The sequence below is a fragment of the Vipera ursinii genome, assembly GCF_947247035.1.
Source record: "Vipera ursinii genome assembly, chromosome: Z".
In the NCBI taxonomy this organism is placed as follows: Eukaryota; Metazoa; Chordata; class Lepidosauria; order Squamata; family Viperidae; genus Vipera; species Vipera ursinii.
In genome coordinates, this window is record NC_139517.1 from 99,894,144 (window position 1) to 99,913,074 (window position 18,931).

At 38.3% G+C, this 18,931-nt stretch overlaps 1 protein-coding gene across 1 annotated transcript in view; it reads right to left on the bottom strand.

Annotated features, from left to right (window-relative positions):
* The window catches only part of CASD1 (CAS1 domain containing 1), a 51,534-nt gene that overhangs the window by 21,802 nt on the left and 10,801 nt on the right, over positions 1-18,931 (bottom strand). The window contains exons 2-7 of the mRNA XM_083378690.1: positions 17,925-18,021; positions 17,318-17,438; positions 15,447-15,491; positions 12,061-12,123; positions 11,828-11,872; positions 8,636-8,759 (exon numbers count right to left, since the gene is read on the bottom strand). Of these exons, the coding sequence (XP_083234816.1) occupies positions 8,636-8,759; positions 11,828-11,872; positions 12,061-12,123; positions 15,447-15,491; positions 17,318-17,438; positions 17,925-18,021 (495 nt within the window). The remainder of the gene's footprint in view (positions 1-8,635; positions 8,760-11,827; positions 11,873-12,060; positions 12,124-15,446; positions 15,492-17,317; positions 17,439-17,924; positions 18,022-18,931) is intronic.

The window sequence follows — 18,931 nt, forward strand, 5'->3', positions numbered from 1 at the left end:
GGCATGGCGACCCATGGTAAAGCGGCTGACGGCAAACGGGTGATGGAGGGCAAACTCTCGTCAGCTTCTGGGGCGGCTACTGCAGCTGCCGCCGTTCCTCTCTCTAGGACTGGCCATGCTAGCGCCTCCAATGCTGGCTGTCAGGTCCCCGATGAGAGGAGGGGCAGGCAGTCCCCAGAGGCGCCCCTCTCGACTGTAGGAAGGGAGCACCTTTGCTCCCGCCGAGGCACCGTCTCACTCGCGCCGACCAGAAGAATTGCTTGCCCGGTCACAGAGTGCGGAACTGAGAGCAGCAGCGCACCAGGTGAGAGAGCTCAGAGAAAAGAAGGCGAGGCACCCATTTAGCGGGGAAGGAGCAAAGCTGGGCAAATCACAGAGCAGGTGGAGCAGAGAAACGTTACAGGGGAAAAGGGGGCGGGGTTTAAAAGGCAAGGCGGGTGGGACGTGGAGACATTCTGCAGTTAGAAGTAACAAAGGAGCCTCTGGGCGCTTTCTGGATCGGATTGTGCAAACTGAGCGTGCCGCTACAGTCCTCGTGTTTCCCAGGGTTGCCTGTCGTGCCAGAGGTATTCCCTGTAGCCCCAGATTCTTTAGCTCCCCACTTTCCTTAATTCGGGCAAATTTTGTGCTCTGTGGAGAAACATTAATACGCAAATGCCGTTTGTTTAACCGCGTAAAACTTGGGGGAAACCTTGGTATTTGGGAACGGAAAGACTTAAGCCTTTTCATTTCTGTTTTATGCACGGGCTGGGAGGGTCACGAAGTTTACCTCTTTTATTTTAGCAACATCGTGGCACTTATAAAAAAAGGGTACTAACGCTAAACGAGTTGTTAATATGCAGATTGTGTGCCAGGAAGTGAAATATTGAGTTATTAGCCCAAACCTTATAATTTTTTTTTTATTGAAAAGTTTTAAGATACAATTTTCCTTTAAAAATCCCCCCTTCCCCCTCCCTCCTCCCCCCCTACCTCCCCCCCTCCCCCCCGACTTCCCAGAGCTAAATACAAGGTATATATGTAAAAAGCAATCATAAACAATCATATACTAACAACTATAAACTCTAAAATCCATCACTCTCTAGCTTATATAGGATAAGACAAGCCTTAGTAATATTGAATATGTATAAAAAGAAACTAAAATAAGAAAAGAAAAAAACACGAAAGAAGACTTATTCAAATGCTACATAAAACTTCTTAACCCTATACTTGTTCTGGATAAACTCAATCCATTTTCTCCATTCCATAATATAGCGTTCTTGCGAATGATCTTTCAAATAGGCCGAAATCTTCGCCATCTCTGCCAGGTCGGAAACCTTTAAAGTCCACTCTTCTATGGTCGGCAGTTCCTCTTTCTTCCAATATTGGCCTATCAAAAGTCTTGCTGCCGTAATTAAGTTCAACATCAACTTGGTGTCCACAACTGTAGCGTCTGCAATTATTCCCAACAAAAAAAGTTGCGGACAAAACTTTATCCTCTGTTTAAAAATCTTCTGCATATTCCACCAGACTTTTATCCAAAAAGCCTTAACCTTCTTACATGTCCACCATATGTGAAAATATGTTGCATCTTCATCACCGCACCTCCAACATTTAGGCTGATAATTCGGATACATACTTGCAAGCATTTTAGGATCTAAATGCCATCTATAAAACATTTTGTAAAAGTTCTCTCTTCGATTTTGAGCTTGAGTAAATTTTACGTTCCTCACCCAAATCTTTTCCCACGTGTCCATTGTGATAACTTCCTGGATGTTTTGGGCCCATTTTATCATACAATCCTTAACAAGCTCTGTTTCTGAGTCAATCTCTATCAATGCAAGATATATCCGTTTGATATGTGCTGGTCCCTGATTTCTAATTTGCTTTATCAAATTTTCATCAGTCATTGTAAATCCATTTTTCTGGTCTTCTTTCCACCTGGCCCGTAACTGAGTATATTGAAACCAATTTTGAACAACCTTCTCTTCTCGCAAGAGGCTATATGATTTCAAACACCAAACATTTCTTTCCAAGCTGAGGATCTCCTTGTACGTAGTCACATCATGTTTGAAGCCAGCATGTATATTTTCTATTGCGTGTTTTGGAATTGCCCACAATGGTATCTTGCAACTTAACTTATGTCTATACTTCTTCCAAACTCTCAGCAATGCCTGTCTTAAAATATGCACCCTAAACACGTTGTCTACCTTCTTATCATACAACAAATATGCATGCCAGCCAAACAACAAATCATGGCCCTCAAGATTTAATAACCTCCCTTGCGTCAAATTAATCCAATCACTTATTCCTACTAATGCAGCAGCTTCATAATATAATTTAAAATTAGGCAATTTAAGGCCACCTCTCTCACGAGTATCCTGCATAATCTTAAGTTTAACTCGTGGCTTTTTCCCTGCCCATACAAATTTATTGATACCTCGCTGCCATTCCTCCAAATTAGAATCTTTCTTAAGAATCGGTATCATTTGAAATAAAAATAAAAATTTAGGCAGGACATTCATTTTTACTGCTGCACTCCGTCCCAACAAAGACAATTGCAATTTTTCCCAACTCTCCAATTCTTTTTGAATTTTCCCCCATAGTTTTTCATAATTATTTTTATATAGCTTTGTATTAGAGGGCGACAAAATCACCCCCAAATATTTAACCCTTTTAACAATCTCAAATCCAGTTAATCCTTCTAAGAGAGCCTTTTGCGAAACTGTCATATTTCTGGCCAAAATTTTGTTTTCTGTGTATTAACTTTAAATCCAGAAACCTTCCCATATTGTGTTATTATCTCCATCAGGTCCACAACAGAGTTCTCTGGCTGGGTCACTGTAACAACCAGATCGTCTGCGAATGCTCTCAATCTGTAGTCCTGATCTCCAATTTGTATCCCCTTAATTTTTTCCGAATTCCGAATTTTAACCAATAATATCTCTAATGTTAACACAAATAACAAGGGCGATAACGGACACCCTTGCCTTGTGCCCTTCTCAATATTACATGCTCCTGTCAAGCTATTATTAACTATAATTCGGGCAGTTTGTTTTTGATATAATGCCCTAATCGGTTGTAAAAAATTTTCCCCAAAATCCATTTTGTCTAAAACTTTCAACAAAAATTTCCAATTCAATTGATCAAAAGCTTTTTCAGCATCTAAAAAAATTAGCACCGCAGCGATCTGGTTGTTCCTTTCCAAAAACTCTAACACATCAACTATATGCCTCACATTACTTTTCATTTGCCTACCACTAATAAACCCCGTTTGATCCCCATGAATCACCTGTTGCAGAACCCTCATCAGTCTATTAGCCAAAACCTTAGCAAATATCTTGTAATCTGTATTTGAAAGCGATATCGGTCTATAATTTTTAACTTGAGTAGCATCTTGGTCTTCCTTCGGAATCAAAGAAATAAAAGCTGTTCTCCAAGACGGTGGCACCTTTCCCCCCCTCTGGATTGTCTGGAACAGTTCCTTTAACGGTTTTATCATCTCTAATTGTAAATTTTTGTAATAGGCCGCAGTCAAGCCATCCGTACCTGGTGCTTTATCCACCTTCAATTCCTTAATTGCTGTGAAAATTTCTTCTTCTGTAATCAGTTGATTAATCCCCTCTTTTTGTACTTGCGTAAGAACCGGGATGCTAGCATTCTCCAAATATATATCAATATCTTTTTCATTAATTTCCTCTTTAGCATATAATTTCGAATAGAAATCCACAAAAGCATCCTTAATAAGGTTCTGTTGAAACACAACCCTTCCTTTATACTCAATCTTATCTATATTAGAAGCCCTTTGTTTTTTCCTCAATCTATAAGCTAACCATCTGCCTGGTTTATTAGCGTTGCAAAAAGTATTATGCCTAGCAAACCGCAGATTGGTCGCCACTTGATCAGCCATTAATTTATCAAATTGTCCTCTTAACAGTCTAATAGCCTCCTTGGTCTTCACATCCTCTGAGTTCAAAATCAAAGCCTTTTCTTTTTCCTTTATTTCATTCTCCAGTTCTTTCCTTCTAGTTTCCACTGCACGTCTATGTTTATTATTCATATATATCAACACCCCTCTCATATAGGCCTTGCTAGCATCCCAAACCATATCCATAGAGGTACCCTTATTCATGTTAATCTCAAAAAAATCCTTCATCCGCTGTTTGCATTCTTCCACATTTCTCTGATTTCTAAACAAATTCTCATTTACGCGCCACGAGCGCCTGTCTCTTTTCTCCTTATCAATCTCTAACCAAACTGGACTGTGATCAGAGATAGTTCTTGCACAAATCTTCACCTTTTTAGTCCTCAAAAAAAAAATCATTAGTCAGCAAAATAAAATCAATCCTCGAAAAAGATTGATGTCTATCAGAATAAAAAGTATAATCCTTCTCCTGCAAATGTCTCTCACGCCAAATATCTCGCAATTCCAGGTCATCCTTCATTTCAAAAAAAGATTTAGGCAATCTAGCATGACTTGGAATGCGCTTGAAAACTCCAGCCTTGTCCAACTGTACATCCAAAACACCATTCCAGTCCCCCATAAAAATAAAAGATTTATAATCCAACTGGGTAAGCTTTGTGTGAAGTAAACTAAAAAAGTCAGCTTGTTGTTGATTAGGTGCATATAATCCAACTAAAAGCGTCTTTTTACCTTCTAACAGCAGCTCAATCATAACATATCTTCCATGCTTATCTGCTTCAATTAAGTCTGCTGTTAAGGCACTTTTAACATAAACAACCACTCAATTTTTCTTGTTCTCTGCAGAAGCAACAAATTGCGTACCCAACCTCGAGTTCGATAAATACTTTTGATCCAAAACTCTAATATGCGTTTCTTGCAAACATATAACATCTATCTTAAATTGTTTTAAATATTGAAAAACTTTCTTCCTCTTCTGTGGTGAATTTAGTCCATTAACGTTCCAGGTTAAGAATTTAGTTGCCATGCATATCCTCCCAAAGCTCTTGGAGCACAGCTTTGATAGGACTATCTTCTTTAGGCCGTGCTCCTCCCACTGCTTGGCTATGAGTACGTTGTGAAGATTCTGAAGACTTTTGCTGGTCTTGTTCTTTTATTTTCTTTGCTCGTTTTAAAGCAGCACGCGTTACCCTTTGCTCTCTAGGATCATCCAAAGAAGTTATAGCTTGATCTCCTCCAGCACCATTTTCCTCTGTTTCATCCTCTTGATGTTCTCCTTCTCCAGATCCCTTTGCAGCTTCCAGAAGTGTTAATGGGGTTGCTTTTAAAACATTATTGTAGAAATCACGCGCTTGCTTCACAGTAATCAGCCGATACCTTTTACCTTCATACATCACCATCAGCCCGTCTGGAATCTCCCATCTGAACCTTATATCTCGTTGCTTGAGCTCTTGCACAAGAAATGTAAAGTCCTTCCTTCTCCTTAAAATCTTTGGAGGGATTTCTTTTAAAACCAAGACTTCTTGATCAGCAATCACAACTTTACCATCATAGGCAGCTTGTATAACTTCATCTCTAATTTCTCTTTTTGCAAAGTAAACCACCACATCTCTAGGCAACTTTCTCTGTCTGGCAATCCATGAATTCACACGGAACACTTTATCCATAGTTGCTCTTATTTCAGATGCTGGCTGGTTCAATACCACTTCGAGAGCCTCAGAAACCAGCTGCTTTAAATCTTCCTTAATATTCTCTTTTAAACCTCTGATTCTAACAGCAAACTGCATCTGATAATATTGGGCAAGGCTTAACTCCCTTTCCATTTTGTCTCTTAAATTTTCATTCTCCCGTACTTTTACTTCTAATATTGCATTCTTTTGGGTCAAATCATCCACTTTTTCATCTAAATCTTCCACACATTCCGCCACTTTATGCACTGAAGACAAAATGTCTACCTTCATCACGCTGAACTTCTGCTCCATCCTCTCTTCCATTCTCTCCTCCAGTTTCTCCAATTTCTCCTCCATCTGTGCAAATTTATCACCAATTGATTGATTAATTGATTCCAAAAGTACCTGGGCATGTTTATCCAGAGCATCTCGTAAGTCCTTCGGTGTCAGTACATCAGGAGGGTGCAACGCCTGTAATGATGATTGTTGCACCGGAGAAGATCCACCACTCTGAAGAGTTTTAGGGGGAGGTTTAGCCGCCATCTTTTACTTTTCAATTGTGACGCACTTTCACTTAAAGTTTAAAAAGTCCATCAAGCTCGAGAGTATAATAAAATAATCCTCTTCACCTTTTCCTCTTGTACCGCTCTGCCTGCTCCTTTAATCCATAGTCCTTTCTTCAGGCAGGGGTGGTCGCAGACGCCTGGCTCTGCTCCAAGAAATCCGGAGCAGAGACGCTGGCCAGCTGGGAGCAACCCAGGCTTCGGGGGAGTTCAATCCTTCAGCCGCCCAAGCTCCAAGCTCAGGTGGCCCCGGAGAACTCGACCCCTACCTGGGGCCTCACCCCCTCCTCTTCTCCCGAGGAGGGGGCTTCAAATTCGCCCGAACAGCTGATCGGCGCTGTTTCGGGTGAAAAAACACACAGCTGAGCCGCGGGCAGCCCGGGAAGGCTGTCTCCGGCGCCGCGCAGCCACCGGAAGTCCAAACCTTATAATTTAACACGAAAAGTAAGGGGTCGTCTTATACGCCAGGTCGTCTTATACGCCGGAAAATACGGTAAATATTTCTTCACACAAATAAGTAAAAAATGGACTGAGTTCTTACTGAATTCCATCCTTATAATTTTAATTAGAAAAGTTGCTGAAAAAAGACTTATTATCCAAGTTTCAAATTATCTTTGTTCCCAGTATATGGGAATAAATTTGAGAATGCCTTCCCCAATTAGGGTACTATAATTCCACAAAGGAGTTAAGTAATACATAAAGCTAGCTGTTTAATCCAGCTACCCAAAGCATACTTGAGAGGTGGCTGTATATCGTCTGCCTGAATTTTTTTTCAATTAAATGGAGTCCCACTTCTATATACAATTAATTTCTGCCATTGAACTGTCCATATTTGGGAATACTTTCTTAATTTTCTTTAACTGAAGACCATTACTCTGATAGTTATTCTGGAATTCTACATAGCGAAGAGGTCTAACAGTAACCCCTATTTTTTAAGCTGACTTTTTTTTCCTTTTAGGTCAGGGCTGTCAAACTCAATTTCATTGAGGGCCACATCAGCATTGCAGTTACCCTTGAGGGGCCGGGTGGGTGGGGCCAGGATGGGTGTGGCCTACTGGGTGGGCGTGGCTGGAGTGTGTGTGACCTACTGGGTGGGCATGGCCAGCTCTACATTGTTCGCGTCAATGGTGCCTATGGGGGCCTGGGCAGGAGTGGGACAAATCTGAGGGTCTCTGGCAGAAGGAGATGGGACTGGGGCAAGTGCCAAGGTATGGTCCACTGGAAGAGCCTCACTGTTCCTCTCAGGCCATGCGGGGCGGGAGGCTGGACGGTGGTGTGGAGGTCAAATGCCCAGCCGAGCCCTCAAGCACCTGCAGCACTAAGCCCACCCCCACTTACCCAAGGGGGTGCCCAGCTGCTGTGCTTGCTCTCCTTAGCCAGGTTGCTCATGATGGGTATGAGGGCAATGTCAAGAGGGAGGCCCACTTCCTCTCCATGTAAGGAGACCTGGCTTTGTATCCAAAGCTTCCTTAGCAATAGGATGGGAGACCACCCAGGTTAGGCCAGGAGGAGGGGGCAAGGGGATGGTGAAAGGGCAGCAGGGAAGGACTAAGGCAAGACTTCCCTCAGACCCTCCCTCTCCTTCCTTCCTAAGAACAGAGTGATGGGAAAATATTTGAGATGAGGGAGGGAGAAAAACAGGCAAGAAACGCAGCTGGGGAAGTGTTATCCTTCATGAGGAATGAGGAAATGCACCATCACCTGGAAGTGGCCAGCACATGGCCCTCTCCTCACAGCGCCGAGAGGCTGAGCCGGGTGGCACAAATCTGAAGAGAAGCACAATGCTGCCCAGCCCCTAGCCTGCCCAAAGTAGGCAGGGCCATGTGCTGGCCACTTCCAGGCGATGGTGCATTTCTTCATTCCTCACAAAGGGTGATATCTCCCTAGCGTGCACCCAGGGGGCGGGGCCGATGCGGCAGGGGCTGGTCCCTCACTGTTTCCAGATGGCCTTGTGGAGCTAAGACTGAATGTATTTCAGCATAGATGACCACCACAAAATTGTTCATTGGCTCCTGACAGCCTGGGCCGGAGCCAAGGCAGCGGGGGCCATTCCCTCAGTTTCCAGGATGGCTTCATGGGCCACATGAAACCACTTCGCGGGCCGGATCTGGCCCCTGGGCCTTGTGTTTGACATGTCTGTTTTAGGTGATCAGGAAAATTCTAGGCTATTATTTAAATACGCATTTTGTGAAATTTTCTAATCTCTAATGCAAATTAGAGCAAATCATGTTCCAAAAGAAGTTAATAATATTTTTCAATATTTGCTCAGATATTGTGTTAACAGCTACTTCCAGTACAAAATGTGATTTCACAGAAATTTAATAATGGAGCAGTAATGATCCACAATACAGGGCAAACGTCAGCAGCTGATCTTAGAAAAAATCTGGCATTCCAATGCTAAACAAAAATTACAAGCATTTCACATAACTTCACCTTCAAGTAATTATTTTAGCTTGTCCCAAGTCACAACAATACACCAATGTGCAATACAACATAAATTTTACCTTGTAAGATCCAATAGACATCACTACTCTTTGCCAGTTTTTCCAGAAGGGGTGCAATTGAAGTGATGTTGATTCTGTACTGTGTGAGTGCTTCATTGCTGCCATTATGAATTTTTATAGACCACTAAAATATTAAAAGGATATTAAAAGACAATGAATTAAAACTGTTGCTATTTCAGAAATTTTATAAGCAACAAATTGATATATTTTATAACAGCTTTGAGACATTTCTAAAAATAAGACGTGTGTGTGTGTCTGTGTGTGTGTGTAAATATATAAAGGCATCCTTATTATAAGTTTTATTTTTGTATGCAGGTAATCTTCATTTAAGGACCACTCATTTAGCAACTGTTCAAGGTTCTCATAGCATTGAACAAGGAGATTTATGATTGGTTCTTGTAGTCATTGCAGTGTCCTATGGTAATATAAACAACATTTGAGATCTTCACTGCTGGCTTTTGGCCAGCAAATAGGAAAGATAGCAGGAAGTTGTAAATTGTGGTCATATGACATTGCATTTAATAACTGTGTGATTTGCTTTATGACTGCAACCAGAACTGTGCAGTGCAGTCACATGATTTTTCACTTTATGATTGTATTGCTTAACAATGGAGTTGCCAGTTCCAAGCAATGCTTGACTTATAATTGATCATTTTATGACCTTTCAAAATTATGACAGCCTGTAAGGCACTTTTACCCATATAAAATGTCGTACTGCATGCCACATTCCCCCATGGTTATCTGACTATATTCTGGATGCTTGGCAACAAGCTTGCTATGATTTCCCCTTTCCCTAAAGTATCTTTCTTTATATTAGATTAAAACAATTCTCATTATTTTGATAAACAACAATTAAGTATATAGTTTTTCCAATAATCCTATTTGTCATTTTAGTTGCCTTATCGTAAATCCTGTTACCGTGCTTATTTCAGCTTATTTCTCCCCCCAAATTCTAAATATTCTTACTAGTGACAATTTTCTCAACAATTAACTACATTTACATTGGTGGATTTAATTCTATTTTTTCCATATAAGCCCTCTCATACTTTTATATTTCTTAATCAACAAGTAAAAAAGTAGAAAGAGAAAAGAGGAGAGAGACAAAAAAGAGGGAAAAAAAGCAAAAAGAAAAAAAGCACTGATACAAAAAATAAAATATGACTGAAGATATGTATCCCTCCTAATTTAATATATATTTATTCCCTCAATTTATTCTTTTTGATCATAGCTGAGAATGTATTTAAACTATTTAAACTTTAAGCATTCCATTCAGTAGATCTAATCATCTAATCCTTTAACTCTCAGTCAAAACACATTTTTATGCTTTTATCGTCACATTTAAATAACTAAAACATTTGCTTTGTTTAAATCATTTCAACTTTTTTTTACAGAAAGGAAAAAGAAAAAAAAACATATTGTATTAATTATATTTAAATCATTTCTCTAAGAGTAATATGTTCCAAAGTTTTTCCATTTTTAGCCATATTCAAACAAATGTTTCTTTTTAAGTATTCTCTCTGATAAGTCCCATTATCTATTTTCTTGATTTCCATTTTAATCTTTTTTTCTCTGGCCATTGTCTTTCTTAATCAGTATGTTTTGCTGCATCATTCGTTTCCCTGTAAAGTATTTTTTCTCATCTTTTCCTTATCTTCAAAGTTGCTTGGACATATTGAAATATTTTCCATTTGAATTAAATCATGATTTTTTATTTTATACGGTTCCATCTTTCAGTCTTTATCCTCAGAATTATGTTCAGTCATCTCTACTGTATTTTCCTGGGAAATTTCTTGGAGTGAAATTAAGTTGGAGATAAGTTGATTCATACTCTCAAGGTTGTTCTATATTTCTTTGTGGTTTAAAATCATCGTCCTTTGAAATTGTTGCCACTTATCAGATTTGCTACTCTCACTTTGTTTATACAGTTGCATTTTTTAAAGAACTTTGAGGGTCAGAGAAAAAAAATCCTCACCCACCAGTAGGTGTCAGCATTTGCTCATTTTTCAGGTCTTCCTAGTCTTTTTTCTCTCTCTGTAAAGGGTAAGTTTCGCCACTTCCGGTAACCAAAAGGAGGGAGTAGAATCCCCCTCCTTTTTTCCCCTGGAGATCTCTTATTTTTGGGACTTTCTTCTTCAGGAAAATAGGTAGGATAGAGAAAATCAATATTCTTACCCAGATTCAAGCATGCTGTTTAAAATCCACTTAGCTTAAAAGCTTATGACTTCCGTTGTTTTCAGCTATGACTGGACATAGAGTTAGCCAGCCTTTCTTCTGTTGGTTTCTGGGAGGCTTCTCCTGGACCATTCGGGGAGACCACCATCTCTCCTAAGTCCCTGGGATTTCCTTCTTTCATTCCACCCCTTCAGGGTGGGTTCTGGCCCCTTAGGGTTCCCAACAAAAAGAAATTTCAGCCGAAGGGTTCAGCATTCCAAATCTTCCAACTGCTCCGCTGGAAAACAGGAACCGGAAGCCCCCTTCCAACTTTATTATTATTAACCGCTGGAAAAAATGTTGAAAAAATGGGACTGGTAGTGTGGGTCTCTTGACTTATGAGGACAAAGACTTATGACCATATTTCTGGTCCCAACTGTGGACATAAAACCAAAACCATCTGTATAATCATCAACTGAGAACTACCTGAAATGAGTTTGCACACATATATTAGCATTCCAGAAGGGCATACCATTAGTAAAAATATTCTGATGCCAGTTGTCTATCAAGATTTAACTACACTCTATTAGGTCCAGGAATAGTAGCAATGAGAAAAAAAATATGGAAGGTCAGGTTGGCAACTTATGTAATGTAAGAAAGGAGTAGTATACTATATTGATAATGATAGGTCAGACAATAAACTCATTCACTAGGTCAGAGGTCCCCAACCTTTTGGGCACCAGGGACTGGTTCCATGGAGAGAGGTTTTTCTGCGGACCAGAGGGTGCGTGGTTTTGTGTGCTTCCTACATCCCACCAATGGGGCTTTGCTTGTTTGTGTGGACAAGTTGCCGGCATGGCATGGCCCGGTAGTGGTCCATGGACTGGGGGTTGGGGACCCCTGCTCTAACTTAAAATAATGGAGTGGAAATAAAAGAGAAAAGGCAATATCAGGGTTTCATATGGAACCTAATACAGGTGAAATCAGAGACTGTCATACTTTTATTTGGTTACTGCAATGATTAGTATACAAGTAGCTTACCGTAGCTGCTCCTACTACAAGTATATGAGGTTTGGATAAAGAACCCTATGACATAATAAAAGACAAGTTAATCCCAATACAAATCATAATCGACTGATTTCTTAATTAGAAAAAGCATTTGTAAAACACGCTTATGATCACAATCATATTTACTAAAATTACTTTCAAAACTAGAAAACCATTCGTTGGAATTATAATAATTATTATAATAAAACATAACCTATACAACTCACTTCAGTCCAAGACTTGATACACTGCTTCATAGAACCATTGACTTCTGGATACCACAGGAAATCCTGAAGAGAAAAGGACATACTTTCATGAGTGTAAAAATCTGGAAACCTCTTATGTGCTGCATTTTGCCATGGACTTGAGGAAAGACCAATCAATGGTTTAAAACAGAAATATTTCTTTTCAAATATACATGCCTGAACTATATTGTAACCAATCCAATTTTCTTTTTTTTATTACAGAGTTTTACAAAAACAAAATTTTACAATATGTCCCCAAATCCCTCCCACCCCAAACCCACCCACTTCCTCCCCCCCACTTCCCAGAGCTAAATACAGGATTATAGTTACAATAATCATATTCTAAATAAAAATTATGCATAATATACAATTAACCAAATTCATAATGTGCTTTAACTCCCCTTTAACATAACTAGAAACAAAGTACCAATAACAATATCCCACTAAAATCTACTCATAAGCTAAATGGAACTTTTTAGTCCCATATTTGTTCTGAATATAATTTATCCATCTCCTCCAAACTGAAATATATCTTTCCTGTGAATGATCTTTCAAATAAGCAGAAATCTTAGACATTTCTGCAAGATTTGAAACTTTAAACACCCATTCTTCTATAGTGGGCAAACTATCCTTCTTCCAATATTGTCCCACCAGTAACCGTGCTGCTGTTATCATATTCAACATCAAATTAGTTTCTTTAACATCACAATCTACAACAATACCCAATAAAAATAATTGCGGAGAAAACTTTATCTTTCTCTTAAAAATCTTTTGAATGTTCCACCAAATTTTGATCCAAAAAGCTTTTATGTTTCTACAAGTCCACCACATGTGAAAATAGGTAGCTTCTGAACTACCACATCTCCAACATTTAGACTGTAAATTAGGATACATGTTGGACAACTTCTTGGGATCCAGATGCCATCTATAAAACATTTTATAAAAATTTTCTCTTAAGTTTTGAGCCTGAGTAAATTTAACATTTCTGACCCAAATTATCTCCCAGGTGTCCAACAAGATTGGTTCCTGAATATTTTGTGCCCACTTTATCATACAGTCTTTAACCAATTCCGTTTCCGAATCCAATTCAATTAAAGCATTATATATCCTCTTTATATGTGCACAATTTAAATCTCTAATTTGTTTTACTAAATTTTGATCTGTAATTGTGATGCCAACCTTTTGATCTAACTTCCACCTAGCTTTCAATTGGGTATATTGAAACCAAGAGTAACTTATATTTTCTTGTCTTAACTCCTCTAATGATTTAAGTTGCCACCAATCCAATTTTCTTAAAGGAAAAAAAAAAGAATAATGCACAATTGGCAAACTTTGAATACAGGAACAAGATATGGATCTCTGCAATCAGATGAATGAAAAGAAATTCCCAAGTAATTAAAACATTTAACTTGCTTTATTTGCTGTCATTAATAAATCAATTGTTAACTTTATATCTCTTATGAAAAGTCATTATAATTTGTTCTAAAAAATTAAACAGCAGTGTTTAATTTTACAGTAAGTTCTTGACTTATGACCACAACTGAGCTCAAAATTTCTGTTGCTAAGCAAAAAGGGACGTGGTGGCTCAGTGGGCTAGGACGCTGAGCTTGTCGATCAGAAGGTCAGCAGTTTGGCGGGTCGAATCCCGAGTGCCATGTAACAGAGTGAGCGCCTGTTACTCGTCCCAGCTTCTGCCAACCTAGCAGTTCGAAAGCATGTAAAAATGCAAGTAGAAAAATAGGGACCACTACGGTGGGAAGGTAACAGCGTTCCGTGTGCCTTTGGCGTCTAGTCATGCCGGCCACATGACCACGGAGACGTTCTCAGACAAGCGCTGGCTCTTCGGCTTTGAAACAGAGATGAGCACCGGCCCCTAGAGTTGGAAACGACTAGCACGCATGTGCGGAGGAACCTTTACCTTTACCTTAAGCAAAACAGTCAAGTGACTTTTGCCTTATTTTATGACCTTTCTTACCACAGCTGTTAAGTGCTTTACTGCAGTTGTTAAGTTATTAACATAGTTGTTAAGTGAATCTGGCTTCCTCATTAACTTCGCTTGTCAGATGGTTGCAAAGGCTGACCACAGGAAACTGCAAACATCAAAAATACCTGCCAGTTGCCTACCATCCAGATTTGGAAGACATGACCATGGGGACGCTTAAATAATGATGTGAAAAATGGATATAAGCAACTTTTTTCAATGCCACTGTAACTTCAAATGGTCACTAAACAAATGGTTGTAAGTCAAGAACTACTTATATTGGATGAAATATTTTAGGGCTCTTCTCACCACTATAACCAACAGTAAAATAATAACCCATGTTATCAGCACACAGGCATATTGGAATATGTCGGCAAGCCAGTTTAAAAGTGGATGGGATGACTTTTGTTAAGGTAATATGTAATAGTGTAACTTCAAATGTTCGCTGAACTAATGGTCATAAATCAAGCATTATCTGTATAATGGATCTTCCTGACTTAAATCCTACTTGTTCTTTGGCTAGGACTGTGGTGGAGAATCTATGGCGCGCGTGCCACAGGTGGCATGCAGAGCCCTCTCTGTGGGCATGCGCACCATTGCCCCAGTCCTAGGTCTTCAGCTGGGTTTTATAAAACCTTTTCATTTTAGGCCTCCGCTGCCGTGTGCAAAAAAAAAGGTTCAATCAATCAATCAATTTCAACTTCTCGCGGGAAAAAAAAATGTTCTTGCAAAGTTGGAATTGATTGAACTTTTTAGTCCCATTCAGTCTGCTGTTACCACCACAGCCATGCCCACCCAATGGGCCACGCCTACCTGGCACCCGACGATACATAAGTGGGTTTGGGATTGCAGCTCGGGCACTCGATCTCTAAAAGGTTCACCATCAACTGGGCTAGGATATTATCTTCAGTCATAAAATGTTACCATTTGAGAAATACTGTCAAATGTGCTTCCATACAAGTTCATTAATTTCATTCTTCCACACTGTATGTCTTTCTTAAAGAAAATATTGTTTCACTTGATACTGCAAGAATAAAACTGATGAACTGTTTAAAGAAGGCACCTAACTAAAAATTGGAAAAATTCCTACCAGTTACCATGCTTACAACAACTATAAATGGTTTAAACTATAGAAACTATGATCATTTTTATTCTAATGGTTATTGCCTATTTTTCTGTGGCACTCAAGTTGCCTCAAATTTTCAAAGCATTCCTTTCCACAACTGTCCTGCTACCAGGGTAGAGAATGGAAGGCAATAGTTGCTTGTTGAAAAGTTAGCTGAATACTTCTTCCTTTGCTGGATACGTATATATAATTTTCAAGTACTACTTCCAGCAATTATACCAACTCTTTCTCTTTATTAGTTAGAAAATCAGCAATACTTACCACTTTAAGTGAAGATGATTTGTCTTCAAAAGGAATGTTTTCATGCTGTCAAAATAAAATATGCACATTGTAACATTTTCCATAAACTTTTGGATTTACATTTATATGCTGTTTACAACAAACACCACGTAAATTAGCAGTGGGGAATCCTGTTGCCCTCCTAATGGTACTGTAGCAGCCCAGTCAGCTTATCAATGCTGAAGTACGCTGGGGACTGTTACTCAGCAACATCTGAAGGTTTATAGGCTTTACTTCCAACATTAATTTAGTGTTTTATGTGTATTATCATGTTTTAATCTTTAACCAGACGATGGTAAGAGGAATATATAAATATATTATATATAAATATATACGAGATAAAACTATGGAGCAAGAAAGGTTTTTTAAACCCTTTTTTCTCACTTCACAATCTTAATTAAAACCATTCCTCTCTGAATCCGCTACTTGTATCAGAAAGGAAGTTTTCTATCAATGGGTTTCTAAGCCAATACAAATAGCATTTGGAGGATTTCTTAAAAATATTCTTCCCTCTCTGTAGTTTCAAAAGCTGTTCCTACAGCTTTTTTTTTAAAGTAAAGATCAAATGTGTAATCTGGTCCTTGCTTTATAAGTGTCCAGCTACTGAAGGTGCATTACAAATATATAAAGAAAGTACATGAAAGCTCTAATATAATTTTCAATAACATATTCATGGGCAATTTGTTCCATGGAGACTAAGAAGTTGGAGTAGTGCTGGAGTTAAATCTTAATCAGGCCATTTTGAACTCCTAGGTTTATCCATTTTCTTCCTTCTAAGTGGACCATACTGAAGGCAAAGGAGGATGGCGTATGATATTCTTTTCTATCAATCATCTATTTTTAATCTACAAAGCTAGCAACTACTTCTTTTTCTAATGTTACCATAGTTATCAATTCCAGATTTTAAAAAAATCACATGTGTAGTCCAACAAAGAACACCTAGCTTGCAGAATTTTCCAGGTTACAATGTATTAATTAAATAATGCAGGAACCCTATTAAAGCTAGGAACTATGAGGGAAGGAGAGATGAAACAAGTGGGCATGAGGTATCTATGCACTTTAACAAATTTTTATACTTAAGACAAGGAAATAACTTTTCCAAAGAAATGTTACAACATTTAAACTCTTAGAATGTATAGCTTTCTGTACAATTTTCTTGTCACCTAGGAATGTTCTAACCACAATAATTGGTACATAACACGAATTATTGGGCATACATAATATGCCATTGCCAGAAATATTTATCTAATTGGAAGGACTGATAAAATCTTTTTCTCCAGAAATCTCAATAATGTCTTGACCACTATTTCCCCATTGCTATTAACAACAGGGGAACAATATCAAGTTGAGGATTACTGTGTCAAAGACTGCACAGAACTATACTACCCAACACAACTATACTTTTAATTGCCCATCTGATCTTGGAGCAAAGCAGGAACTATATTCAGAATTTTTTCCTCCCAATTAATGTCAATGAACTAGGGAGGAGCATAATACATACGTGGCTGCAAGTCACAGAAAAAATATATTCAAGGATTGCAGACCATAAATTTCTACTTCTAAATATAATGCTTATTATAAAATATGTGACAGAAGATGGACAAGAATTAGAATTATCTTGTTTCTATAGCGTCCCCTGACTTTTTTCTGATTTTTAAAATACTTGCAAATTTTATTAATTTTTATTTAAAAAACAGAAGTTTTTATTAAGGTTCTTGTGACATGAACATATGCTACTGAATTAGGGATATCTTACATAGTAGTAAATGTAAAGAACAGTGATAATGTTTCTGTAGATATTTATGGTTCCATAGTTATAAAAACAGTGAGGACAAAAATATTGAAAGTTATACCTTGTTTCCTTCCTCCTTAATTTGAGGGTTTATTAGTTTTATAAATGAGTAGAATAGTTGACGAATCCTAGAATCACCTATAAATGCAATATACTTGTTTTTGAGGCATGCTTTTGCTTCACTGTAAAAACAAAAATAAATATTAATTGGTTTCAAGTATGAGAACAAAAATAAAGTTTGCAAACATTTAAACAGAAAAATATGCTGGTGGGTAAATCCTATTTATTTCAGAGAGGCTAATAAAATGAAATACACCCAAAATATTTGGAAAAATCCAAACAGTTATGTTCACAATTGCCAACCCAGTGTCCAAGAAGCCTTGTTAACAGTAATAACAACAATAGTAGCAACAATAAGTATACAAAGATAAACAACATGAGCAGACAACAGTCTCACACAGCCTCTAAAAAACTAACAGTAACATCTAACATCAAAATGTTGTTATCAAATAGATATTTTTTAATTTAACAGAAGATGTAAAATATTAAATTCATGACTGGCAAAGTAATCATAGCAAATATTCTAAGTAAATATATTTGGTTTTAATTAAACATAAATTAAATTTAGTTTGTATCATGCTTTAAATACATTTACAACAATATTTTACCTCTGTTTGTATCTATGCATCATACAGCTATAAGGTTGCCATGTTTTGTCCCCAAGGAATCTTCCAGTAGAGAGAAGATATTCACAAGTATCATTACCTAAAGAGAAAAAAAAGAAATAGAGGTATAATTACCTTTAAAGCCCTACATGGCTTAGGCCCGGGGTACTTGCGAGACCACCTGCTGCCAATGTCAACCTCCCATCGCCCGGTTCGCTCCCACAGAGTCGGCCTCCTCAGGGTGCCGTCGGCCAGGCAATGCTGGCTGGCGACCCCCAGGGAGAGAGCCTTCTCTGTGGGCACGCCGTCCCTCTGGAATGAACTGCCTCCGGAGCTGCGGACGGCCCCTGACCTTCGATCCTTCTGCCGTGACCTGAAGACATGGTTGTTCCAAACAAGCGGGCGTGGACTGATCATGGTTTTTTAAATTTGGTTTTTATTGGCTTAAATTGTCCTTTATTTTTTATTTATTGTTTAATTCTTTTTTAATCTTTGTATTCTATGTTTTTTAATTTTTTATTGTTGTGAGCTGCCCTGAGTCCTTAGGGAGAAGAGCGGCATATAAATGTTATTATTATTAATATTATTATTATTATTATTATTATTATTATTATTATTATTATTATTATTAATACATTTAATACCATTAAATATCTACATCTGCCTATCCCAGGTCCTGACTTCATAAGTAGACAAAAATGTCAAATCCAATTTGAACATCTGGCTGATAATAATGCAAACAGAAGTAGGACAACCAAGCCAAAGGAAAGTATAGTGTCTATAGTAATAGGCACGTTGAGTAAAATACCAAAATATCTTGAGCACTACTTGAACAAAATCATCATTGACAAAGTCGCCATCATTCAATGGTGAAAGGCAGCTTTGGTAGGAACAGTTTACATCCTGTAACAATACTTTTAACACTATCAAATAAAGGTAGTCGTTGACATACAACAGTTTGTTTAGTGACTGTATGAAGCTACAATGGCACTGAAAAGTGACTCGACCAT